The 13,269-nt window shown below is 38.2% G+C and overlaps 1 protein-coding gene across 1 annotated transcript in view; it reads right to left on the bottom strand.

Annotated features, from left to right (window-relative positions):
• Window positions 1–13,269, bottom strand: part of LOC150076403 (voltage-gated delayed rectifier potassium channel KCNH8-like) — a 271,262-nt gene that overhangs the window by 110,880 nt on the left and 147,113 nt on the right. Inside the window, 1 exon segment of the mRNA XM_090387870.1 lies at window positions 12,365–12,626. Coding sequence (XP_090243996.1) covers window positions 12,365–12,440 — 76 coding nt within the window. The 5' untranslated portion in view covers window positions 12,441–12,626.

The raw sequence follows: 13,269 nt of genomic DNA, 5'->3' as shown, positions 1-13,269 counted from the left end.
CTGTGGGAAAAACGTGTTTTTGATTAGAACTACTAGGACGGAAAGAAACCGTTTGTGCATTCTTGTAGTAACGTGCCTTCTAAGCTATCTAATCCAGGACTGCTTTCATTCCTGGTTTTGGAAACCGCAGTGTCGACTTCTGGCTGTGTGAAAGCTCTGGTTGTGATTCAGGAGACGTAAGAATCATTATTACTGATCTGCTGGTGTTTAGGAAGATCATAGCTCAGTTCATTCGTGGGTAATATAGCATCTAAGATGGAGTTGACAGTTGAAATCCGGAGAGAGTTTCTCCATTGTTATTTTGTATTGACTGATAGATTTCATGAGGATGAATTTTATTTCTGATGAGCCGATGAATTAAGCTCCAGGGATTAGAAGTACCAGTGGAGAGGACAGATGAGCGTCAGGTAGTCCTTTTACTGTGATTGTTGGCCTTAAAGTACTCCCTGTTAAGAGCTCGGTATTCATCCCTCAGTTGCTCCTTATCCTCGGGTGGTCGGCATCGTCAGTGACGCTGAAAGTTGCGACGTGCTCGAAATACTCAACGACGTAAGATGGTTGACAGTCCTCCAAATATGCGGTGCATCGGATAGTATCTTGTCTAGGCTGGGGTAGTAGAAGACCCCATCTGCAACCATTTCTGTCTGCGTGAGACAGTGAACGCTTCTAACTGGCAAAGAATAAACAGAACTGAATAATGCAGGATAGAAAGAGTGGCCGTTATTTCTGGTCATCCTTCTCCGATAATGGCTACGTCTATCTGGATGATTCAAACCACGCGTGTACCCCATAGCGAAAGACTAATTCTAGAAGTATCTGAGAAACCCCCCCCACCTGTTTTCCACTGTCTTACCTTCTTCGAAATGAACCTATTTATGGACCTAATTTATATCCGCCAATGGAAAGTGAGAACGTCTGTTCATTTTTCATTGCTGAATATATTAAAGGAATATTTCTAGTATTTCGCGAAGTGTACTACTCTGATGAAAGCAACCGTTGTTCGGGAAGTGTTAGGGGATCTTACGAGACATGAGGGTGTTACTAATAAATCGTCCAATCAGTGTGTATATATACATAATGAAACGCCAATGTTTGAATATACATCGACATTTCTTTAAGAAACGCTAATATATGATACTGTCATATAAAATAAGTAATATATAAATGAAGCTGGTAATGCTGCCATGCACAAATGATTAGTTGAAGTATATATAGAAAGAAGAAGGTAGTTGAGTCAACTACACTCCTAAAATCAAAACACTCGTCTTATCTCCCTAAAAAAAATATCTATTTAACCTGTGCTCGTCTTCGATAATACCAAATTTCTAAACAGGGGCACATTTCCTTTCGTGGATTAATCTTAGCCATTAGAAGCATCATTCTTGACAACGACATATTGTAAATCTCATTTTCTGATCCAAAATAGCCAGGCCTTCTGTTTCGTGTGTGCCAAACTGGTCCCAATAAACTCTAATTAAAATCCATTCATGGTTCAACCTCACCAAACAAAACTTTCATTCTTCTATTTATTTTTCCCTCTTCGGAATCAACCTTCCTCCATCTATGTGTTTCCTGAAAAATTATAACATACAGAAATTAATATCTAATTCCAACATTTTAATTGGTGGTAGATGACTCATCAACCAGTGCAATATCACCACTTTGCTTATTGGAGGCTTGAAGAGGTGAAACCCATGTCTAGTCTCCAGAGCAATGTTTCCAGCTTTCCCTCCTTCCCCATCTCCTTCAACCCATGCACGGTACTACGTATTATAGGTTTTGATATTTTTCGTGTTAGGCGTTTCCATAAAAAATAAGTTCCTTCCTACCTTTTTACCAACATTGAACCCATCTACGGTAGAGAGTATAGATTTCACAACCTTTGTATTTGAGATTTCTATGAGAAGTAGACGTCATATTCTCAGAATTTCTTATTTGTTTGGCACTATAAGTAACGGAAAGAATTTTACTTGAAATATTACTGGCTTGGCATCACTGAATCTGTTCTTACCAGGTATAATATGATACAAACTAGCAGAAGTCGGGATAGTACTTGGGTTAAAGAGATCGTTTGTTATACATATATATTAACCAGGTGGCATAGCAATTCATTCAAAATATTTACTCATATGCACATTTATAATATACCAGTAGTACTAGTTATTACGATGAACCAAACCACGATAAACTTAATTAAGCATTTGATTACAATTTATTAACTTAATTCGGAAATTAAATTCTCTCTCTGTCTCAAACACACGCGCGTCATTTATCCCTCTATTTACGGTCTGTCCGTCTCATGGTTCCCTCGACTAATCCTCTTTAACAAAGCTTTCCTAATGAAGGGTTTAATTTCGAACGTAATGTATGCTGGAAGCTGTGCAGTCGGCAATTGTAGAATTTTCGCCATTGTGGTAAATCCCATTGGCAGTTGAAATGTCCAAATTACGGAGCACCAATGGAAATCTTATTGGAAAAAGGAATTCTAAAAGTAGCACCGAATGCGAATCCCTCGGGAGCATTCTTTTTCCAGTATGGCGAAGTGTTTTTCTGTGTTGTGTATTAGAATGCCTTTTTCTTTAGACATGCTGCTTGGCGGGATGGGGAAAAAAACAAAACCATTCTTTAAATCTTTTCCAAAACAAATGCTGCGCGCACTGTGTACTTCAAAAACTTATAATGCCTATTAAGAGATAATTGCCTACGTGCAAAAAACGTCAAGGGGACATTTCTGGTCCACCTTCTCTTAATATTAGTAAAGTGCAATATAGCAAGAATCCAGGCATTTTCTGCATTACCCAAAAGAAAATCTAGTCCATACATCCTGCTTATACACCCATATCCACTTTTATCCTTTTCTTCTCACCACAAGCAACACCGATCTATCTATTTCCTTTCCCCTACCAAATTTCGTCCGACTGTTGACCATGCTTATCCAAGGAGGCAGTTTATTCCAGTGGCCGACAGCATTGATGACTTAAAAAATCTAACGTAGAAATGTATGTTACACAAATGGTATTCAAATTCTTTTTAGAGCGGAACTGTTTTGAAGTTTTTTTATTTGATCGTCCACACTGGTTTCTTGGATCACTCAAGAAACTGTTTTTAAGTTACTCATATATTTTTTTTAAATTGGGTGCAACGAGCGGGACCGTGTCCAGCTCCAAAGCAAGGCTTAAATAAAAAGTTGAGTATAGTCCGTACGTAATGTTTGTCACTGTTAATGGCTGATAAACCAGGATCGAGTTCTCTGTGGGTGTTAGCGGTCACACATTAAGGTAATTGACGATGATCGCGATTATGATTTTAGAAGCAAACAGAATAAATTCTTGCAACTCATTTTAATGTTCACCAGTTGAAACAACTCAGTTTTAGCAACTGAAATTTCATTCAGAATTAGTGCCGAGGAACCTATCCATATGATGTTAGTCAGGATTACATTGCTTTAGTTCAATACTTACAAGGTTTGATAGGAAACTGAGGTTACAGAGAGAGAGAGAGAGAGAGAGAGAGAGAGAGAGAGAGAGAGAGAGCATGAGTCGTCTTCTGGGATCTTGGTACAAAAACACCAAAACACAACTCCACGAGTTAAACCATTCTTTCCACACGGTATGGAAGAGGCTTCATTGGAATATGCTGGGTTCTTCGGTTCGAATTCCCTTTAGACGAAATTCTAACCGAGCATACAAAGTATTGATTTCAGAGAGTCACAAGTAGTATAAGACACAGCTAATTCGTATACCAATAACTCAAAGTTTAGTAATAAAAAGAAGAAAATTCAGAAATTAATTGATATTTATTACTACAAGTACATGTCAAGACGACATGTACTTGAGTAATAAACATACACTTATCATCTTTGATGAAAATTTCGATGCTGTTGGTAAATTTACGATTTTAACTTTTTATATATTCATAAAATAAGCAAACCGTGTACTTTTATACTTACTAGATTTTGTGGTTTAAGCACCAATTCTTTTTCTTTAACAGTTTCGTAAATAACGCTGTTGCGATGTAACTGATAGATACCGGAGTAATTCAGATAACCTTTCCTCTTGAAGAATTAAAAGAAAACCATTGAATACCTTTTAGAGATATATTTCCTTTACGATTAAATTACATATATTATATCGTGCCAGAGTGATGAGTTTCTCCAGATAAAAAGTAAATGTTTTGCAATTAAAAAGAGAGGCGAATGGGGATAGTTTGCTTATAAAGCAGCAAATGAATTGGAAAAAAAAATTACGATAGGATTCTCTGAGTGAATTAGATCAAACTAAAAATATTCATCTTTTTTTCACAAACATTACGTTCTGACAAGAATACAAATGTTAAACATGGCACTAAGACTACTGGAAATTTAGAAAATAAAAACTTAAGACAGAAGAATCTATCCATTTTTTTTTTTTATTTTATTTGCACAGCCCCAAGTTTATAATTATGGTCTTTGGGCAAAGCTCCTCGGACACATTAACGATTTTATAGCCGGCTTAGCACGGATGAGCAGGCTTAGTTGAGGGTTATAGCTGCCATAAATTATTAAAGGACAGGCAGGACAAGACAGTCGATGTTGTTAGCTTTAATCAAAGCCTGCTATCTCACTTGAGATCGTGTGGCTGCAGGTAGTAAAGCGAAATGCCCTCTTACCATCCGTCGTACAGTTCCAAGACTTGTTACTCTTCATTTTAACTAGATATTGGAGAGGATAAAATGCGCTCATTTGCTGTAAAAGGCGTTCTTTTATCTTGTTGCTTCCAATACGGTACTTGAACTCTTCAGGTATACTTCAGTTTATTTCATATTTCTCTGGGGGAAAGGTGCGTTATGTAATGGCATCTGTTTATGAGAGAGAGAGAGGTTCGATTTATATCCTCGATGAAAGTGTCTGACTCAACTGAACAACTTCTTTATATATGCACGTTTCGGCCACTATTTATATCTGTCTTTATGTTCGTTCATTTATCATCATGTAATATTCGGAGCGCTCACTCGCACACCGGTAACTGATGAAGTTGGTTTTAGCTCGTACACAACGTTCAAGGATATCCACAAATTCAATGAAATTTAAATTTATGTTACTGTAATTTCCGTTATTATTTATCTAAAAAAAAAAGTTACTGGAGAGTTCTCCGATATGGGACATAAAATACCAGTGTGTTTCTTAATATCCGTTGTTTTCTAAGAGCATTCGGAATTGCTGTTCCCAATTTATAGCGAAATTTCTTATGGGGAGGACTGCGGACGTTGGAAACAGAATTAAAAAATAATCAGGGACCAAGAAAACATATGCCGAATATATGGTGTTGATCTACTTTTCCTCTTAGAAATTGAAGTAGGCCGACAAATCTTTATAAAATATTCAATTATAAAATTTTGTGAAATTTGCGTATTGGAAGTAGTGGTTAATGCTGACAATAGGATGCCATTTAATGATTTCTCAAAAATGACAACACTAGAATCAAGGAAAAATTGATTCTAGTGTTGTCATTTTAATGTTGAATACTAGAATCAATTGTTCATTGACTCTAGTGTGATAAAAATCAAAGAGCATGTCGTAGACATCTCATCTCATTGGCTGACTGCTCGAGATATCAGTATTAACAAAATAACGCAAGGTTACACAACGCCAATAAAAATTACCTACTTCATTTGCCTGTTCCATCTAATACTTTGGCCGAGCCTTTATATTTATTCAAATTGCCTTTCCACAACACTAGGCGAACGTTTAGTCCAACATTCGATCACTCACTGGCTGAATGCAAATTTCTGTACATCCATTCTGCATCAAGAATTCAGTTCTGGCTCATCCATTTTCAATTTATCTCTCTCCGTTGTGTTTGTTCTTTGAGAAAGAGCCAAGATGCCATCGATATTTATTTTACTTAACCCTTTAAAGCCCTAAACAATTCGATTAGTGTGGCTGTTTTGCTTTTCAAGCTGTTATCACTACTCTCAAGCCGTACATGCCAAGGCACACCAATCATGGAACTACTTTGTTTTAGGGAACTTTCCCTTACAGGGATGATATTACTAACCATCCGTGGTTAGTAATATATAAATTCCTCTTTTGATCATGTCGGGAGCAACAGGGCAATTTGACATTCATATTTTAATGTCTGGACTACCTTACAATCTGGGGAGGGGGGTAAATCCCTAAATGCACTTGTAAATAAAAACCCTCTTGCTAATTAATGTTCAGGAAGTATTATCTAGCTAGATTTTTCATATATAGATTTCAACGCGAGCGCTGTTCAGCTCCTTTGATTATTTATTAGCGGTTGTGGACGTTGCCAAAAAGGGAATTCAAATTACCGTGTTTAGAGCGACGCATGCGCAGGAGGTAATCACGAAGAATAATTGCAAACAAATGTCACTTCACTCTTGCGGTTTTCAGGAATTTATTTTTAAGGAGGAAGTGGCATTTCGCTTTCGCTCGTCTGTAGTAACCCTGGTTTACAATTGAATTAAGACACACACACAGAGGATTTAACTTATCACGCCAGTCCTTTTCACTCTCTAATTACAACTTTGTTTGCAGTTTTGAGGAGTGTGGGCTGCCTTTCGACAAAGTTCGCTTACAGTTAAACCACAGGGAGTATAATTAAACGCTGTGAGGATGATCATCATTTAAACTCATTTATACTTGTAAAGGCTGGCTTTTCTATTAAACTGACAGTCCAATGCAACTAATGAGGGTGGTTGGTTGGTTTGCTGTTCACTGTCTGGTTTTTTACCCCATGGTGGAAAGACGATTCAGGTTTGGTTTCTACTTAGTAAAATCATTTGACGGAAGAAATGCAACGTAAATTCGAATTTATTTTTGGTATTTTCCTCAGCGAAAACGGAAGTCCGAAAACACCATATTCGTTTGAGTGTCCCTGTACTTTTAAGAATACGAAGGCAGTTCTGGTCTCTTGTTAAGCCAGCAATCTTCCCTAAAGTGGTTGTGCGCAAAGGTCACCACCCATTTAATCCCAGAAACAGTAATTAACCCAACTTGATCGTTTCTGTACAGCTTTTCGGTACTTGGAGAATGCCAGTACTATTCGGAGAAGTGCAGGGGGATACGGTTAGCTGTAATCAAACGGAAGTGGTCCACAAGTATGCTGGCCACGTTCAAGAGTATCTTAGAGATTTCCGTCACAATTAGCGACCTACAGAGTGAGATCGTTGTGAGAAACGAAGTGCATTTTCTCTTAATGCAGCTCGCTGAATACGGGCATTCTTAAGGTTGGAATTAGCGAGATTGTTTCCACTATTTATCTTTTCTTCTACTTTCATCTTTATTTTCTATCCAGTTCCTTAAGTTCTTTGTCTGTTCTTTCTTTTCAGCATATTATTTTTGTACCTGCTGCCCTACATTAAATGCACTGTTTCTAACATAAGGCTTCTCCTATCGACTACTGTATAAGTCTCCATGGCAGTGGATGTAACAAATTCAACTCTTTCCTCCCTTCCTAGTACACAAATACACCTTCAAGATTCAATAAATATTACAATATGAAGGTGTGAATGCGATACACAAACGTGGCTGGAAAGCTTCGCCTACCCAAATCTTGTGTTATAATTGAATGATGTATCCCATAAGAAATACCAATTTCGCTAGCAACTTTGCTGATAGGTAAACATCGATCATTTCCGATCAGATGAAGAGCAATTGATTTATTGGTTTTCAAAGTTGGGGGCAGCAAGAGTGAGCATCATCTTCAATGGACAAGCTGTGCTCTTTAAACGTTGTAAACCATTGAAAAGTCTTCAAATGATACACAGCATCTTCCCCGAAAGTTGTTTTAATATTTCGTACACTTTTCTGTTACTTTTCTCTAATTTGAAACAAACTTTGTTGCAAATTCATTTCTCAGTAAAATCGCTCATTTTAAAACACGATGAAACTAATAAAACTCCCTCTATTCAATGCTCTCTAATTCAGCCTGAGTGCAGATGAATGGGTGATTCATGCGTTTCTATGTCTAGCGTCATCGAATATGTTGAGGTAAGTTGCAATTCATTACGACGCCGTAGTTTCAAGATACAAAGTCAGTCCCCGAACGTTTAGATTACATCTCTTATAAGCAAACTGGTTGTGTAGCAGTCTGGGTTTTCTAGTGTATGTAATATTGACGCTAAAAATAGCATCGGAAAACCAAGGTATTTGAGAAAAATAGATCATACACACTGCCTATACTGTGACAGTATTAAGAAAAGGGCCCTTTTCTATTTCAGGACAACACCGAATCCACCATTGTATACTAAACAGCCTGTAGTCATTTGATTTGAAGATGTGCGCGTACACATCCAAGTCGATACTGACGTACAGCATTCCGGACCATTTCCTTTTAAATTATATCACCGTGGATTACCTAATTGAAAAAGAGAGCTATCTCTGTCGTAATCCTTAGGATGGACTTTTGCGTCAGAGCCACTCCAGCTATTCTCCCCTTCCAACACAATGCGTTTCTCCAGACGCATTGCGCTGGAAGAGGCCGAATCTTCATCACACTCTCGATGAAATATCACTTCCTATTGTACCCTCAGAACCTCTTCTTTATAATAAGATGACATACTCTGCATCTGATCCTCTTTTTCGAACTGGGCAGCACTGACTATTTATGATCTCTTGACGGCGCTCGAGGGGGTTGAAAATACTCAGATGTTCCCGGGAAAATTGTAAATGCAAGGCCCCAATACAAACTTTTGAAATCAGCCATTGCAATAACTCTTCTAGCATCACAACGGCAAAAGGAATTGAAAATATTACCAGATCTTCACTTGCACGAACTTTGCATTTACATCACCAGAAGCCACACTAGCTCTGCTGCCAACAGGCTACAAAATATATATCAGCTGTATATCTCATTCAACGCAGCCAAGATCTTTCCATCGTCTACCTGCAAAGCTAACCACTATCTGACTTTCAGTGGAACCTTCCCTACGGGCAGAATGTGTCAAATCAGACGCATCCATCCAGTAGAGACTGACACAACATCCTCTCCATCCCAGTCGTAACACACAAGTTTGGATTCCGTGCGACAAATCACCCTTGGAACTCTGAAATACATGTATATTTCTGCTGTGTGAACAACAAAATGATCAGATATGTTTTGGATGCTTGCAGGGCTCACCTATAACCACGCACACACACACACACACACCCATTACTGCTTGTACCTGCTTCACTGTAAAAGGAACGTAAATGGGGACGTAAACAGACATTGTAAAAATGTATATTTATGTCTCATTTTAAATATGCATCAATGTCTAAATTTCGTGTGTTCTATATACGAATACATTGTGTGTTAGAGACTATCCTGCTGTCTTGTGCAGTAAAGATAGAGCGTATATTTATATTTTACTTATTGTAATAGTTGTACTTATTGGCATGATTGTACGAATAATATTATTATTATGGAATAATTATGTAATTATCCGATATATAAACCAAATAATCATAATTACAAGTATTAGAGTTATTGGTATTTAATAAATTACAGTGTACAATTAGCATAAAATATACATCATTGGCCAAAAAGTTAGAAACCGTTATCAGCATCTAATAGGGATACTTTTTTCCTAGGATTATAGTCCGTAGACTTTCTGGTGTGGATTCCACTAAGATTTGATTCAGTAGCTTCAGATTTGATTACCATTTTTCCATCACGATATTTGTCAGTAGCTGTATTGTGATCGGTAAAGATCTGAGAAGCTGATCTGCTCTTTCCAATATATCCCAGCCATTCTCGATTAGATTCAGGTCTGTTGAGTTAAGCAACTAGGGTAGATCGAATGTGTTCTACGCAAGATCAGCCGAATGCGCTGGATTGCCCGTCAGCATCATCTACATAACACAGATGCAAGAACTACAATTAGTTATCTGCAAACCGTCGTGTATCCTACCTTTCTGATTGCCTCTGAAATATGGGCCGCCGCGGTACCTTGTCTCAAGAAGCCCGTCCTCACCAGCGAATACTGGATACTGAAGTAGACAACCCGCAAACATCGACTTCCCCCGCCAACAGAGGACCACCAGCATGGCCGACCAACTTCAAATCCCACGGCTGCCTCAAATAATCCGCATAAGGAGAATTGTGACCACTATCAAAATGCTGGTTGGCATGATCAACTCCCCTGACTTCTGGGATATGTCAGTCGCATGTTCCACTTCCTTCCCTAAGAGCCACCCCTCTTCTTCAGCTACAGCGGGAACAGGCTGAAGATCAGTGGTAGATTTCTACCCGGCCATGTACTTCGTAGTGCATATTTTCCGAGCTGGATAACGTAGCACACTATATAAAATCAGCATATAATATTGAAAAGTAAAAGTTTCTAATGCATTTCACTTGCTGTTACCAGCACTTGCTTATCACTTCATTTTCAGCATTCCTAAAAATTGAATTTGTGAGTCTTAGAAAACGTTATTAATTTTTGTCTTGCTTAGCTTCAGTTGGCGTTGCCTTCTATTGACCTACAAATTATTGAGATTATAGCATTTTAACTGCATGCAACTAATTTCCTTATCAACGTAATTATTTCCAAGGTTGTGTGTTGGGGGGGAGATATATATTTCGAGAGAGCGAATGTGTGACAGGACACCTTAACGATCCCTGTGGAACAGTTCCCACTAATAATTGGATCACAGAAATGTATTATTGGTGTAATAATCTGCTGACTGCGAGTCATCACCATACACGAAAGCCTTAACGAATACGCTTACGTTAACTATGCTCAAGAGTAAGCCGATGGATGCATTTATGATTATAGAACGCGCAGGGATCTCCAACAGCGGATAGAAGTTCCATTCTAACAGAAACTCTATTAAGTACAATTTCAGACCGAACCGTTTCGGTGGAATCACTCGTCGAAGCAACGAAGAGATTGTCTAAAACCTGTTACGGCGTACGAATATTCAGTTCCGCAAATGCTCTCTCATCCCTTCAACCTCGCCGACTGCCAACAACGTCTAATTGAATTTTATTTCTAGACGAATTAGCTTTAGAACGAGAGAGAAAATTGATCGAATCTTTCTTTCTTAAATCTGCACGCATTAACATGCGCAGTAATGAGTCACCCCCGTAGATCGGCACAATGAACATTCCACCGTGTTCTCTCGTGCCTGCTTTAGCGCGACGAATCACGATGCATTTAAATAGCAGGTGTGCGCGCGTAATTGGAAGAGAGCGTACTCGAAGACCTTGAACTCTCAATGAATTGTTGCAACCAATAGAGAACAATAGTGGTCCCGTCGTATTTTGCAATCGTACACCTCCGGAGTGGAACGTTGGCTGAGGAAGGGCGGAGAAGGCATTTTATTCTTTGCTCGGGAAATGAAAAGAAATTTCACTTTCTTTAGTGGTTCGAGACTCATAACTTGTTGGTCGCACTTGGCTGAACATCGAAATGCGCAGCCCGAGAAACGTATTCCCATTAAGTTCAACAATTCCTCTCGCAGAAGGAGCAGTCCAACAAAGAAATGCGCAGCTGAGAAGATATCTACAGCAATAAAACACATTTTCTGTAAACCGGCCTTTCTTGAACAATGTCTTTCCTCATCCACTTGATTCGTTTCATTTTTTTTCCTATTTGCAGTTCACTCTTACGCTCTGTTATATAAATATATTTTTTAAATTCCCCCTGCGTAACTTTGTTTTATCTCCAGTTTTTTTCCCTTTAAAGACTGTTAATTAGCTCTCCTTGTTATCTGCATTTAAATAATCTAATTGTATTTAAATAACTCGAGATAATTTGATTCCATTCCATTCTTCTCGAACGTCGCGTGAAGTTGAATCAAATAATTCATTTATTCAATCATCTTAATTCCATTCTTGTAATTCGCTTATGTTTCTGCTCTTTACAGAACCACGCTCATAATTTGTACGCCTCATACCGATATAATTTTGTTCTGCACTCAGTTTACATCACCAAACTAGTTAATCTACTTTATGGTAATAGCAACTTCGAAGGAATATCGGATAATGTTTAAAATCAGCATAAATCACTGTTAGAAGATTGTGGTGCAATTTGGAAAACTGTTCGTGGCATCCAGCTGTCTGTAAAATCATATAATCCAAATTGTTCGTTATTTTAATAATTAAAATTATGAAATTTATGAATCTAATAGATATTCTCTTTCATAGAAAGAAATAGGCCTCATGAGGACAAGACCTTAAGCAATGACCCGTGTATGAATTTTATTTTTATTATTATTTAAGTACAATTTCCTTTAGAAGGACATTAATGTCCTTCTAAAAGAAATTACATAAAAATATAACTTCATATTGATATAAAGTTCTGTATATAAATACGTCAAAGTACATTTTTACAAACATGTATAGAATTATATTAGTAGACCAGTCATAAAGCAACTTACGTGTGCCATCAAACCGAGTGGCGATGGTATCCAGGAAGGTGTTCTGGGGGGCTAGAAGTCCCTTCCTTGCCGGCATTGGTTGGACTGGGGGCGGCAGAGAAGGGAGGTAATAGAAGAGGAAGAAGAAGTAGTCGTGATTACCAGAAAGGCGGGCAGAGTGTGTGCTTAGCGAGTCTGTACGCTGTTCTCATGTTGGCGACGGATGAAGAGCGTGACACAGCATCATCCCTGTCTCACGTCCCCAGGCGACCGCTGCAACTTCCTGAAAAGAGAAAAATATTGCATATTTAGCATAATTTAGTCAAATTTTTACACCAAATACAAAAATTTAAGTTAAATTTTGAGGCGAATCAAAATGTTGTAGTGTATCCCAACAAATCATCCTCCATTGTTCCGGTGCCAAACAATGAAAACCCCCCTTCCAGAGAAAACTCTTCAGAAATAGAAGAATTTGGTGAGCAGGGTAATTGTAATTACGCTTCATAAGCACTATCTAAATAAAATGCCCGTAATCATAAAGAACTGGATGACTTGGCGAGGTACTTGGGTGTAACCAAATCCAGTACAGAGCTCCTGACATTTAAGAGTGGAATCTATTGGATCCCAGCTACAAGACTTCTCCCCCCCCCCCCCCACACACACACCACTATTTCAGATTCTTTGTGCTACTGCTTTGATTTTACCGGTCTTTCAAGAAGAAATTAGTATTGGTCACAGTCATGAAGAATGGTGTCTTTTTTTTCGGACAGTTCAAGTAGAAGTTTCAAATCTGTGTTCCTTCACAACAGAAATATGCGCCCGTCGATTCTTATTGTGCACTCTGTTCTCATTAAAGAAGACTACTACAATATGAGATATATATATATTAGAAGATGAAGTATGACCAGAATAAACGGAATGTTCGT

This window comes from Mastigoproctus giganteus, chromosome 13 (genome assembly GCF_048544385.1).
Source record: "Mastigoproctus giganteus isolate SK-2022 chromosome 13, ASM4854438v1, whole genome shotgun sequence".
Taxonomy (NCBI): Eukaryota; Metazoa; Arthropoda; class Arachnida; order Uropygi; family Thelyphonidae; genus Mastigoproctus; species Mastigoproctus giganteus.
The sequence above is the reverse complement of the archived record's forward strand: the minus strand, read 5'-3'. Positions and strand labels throughout refer to the sequence as shown.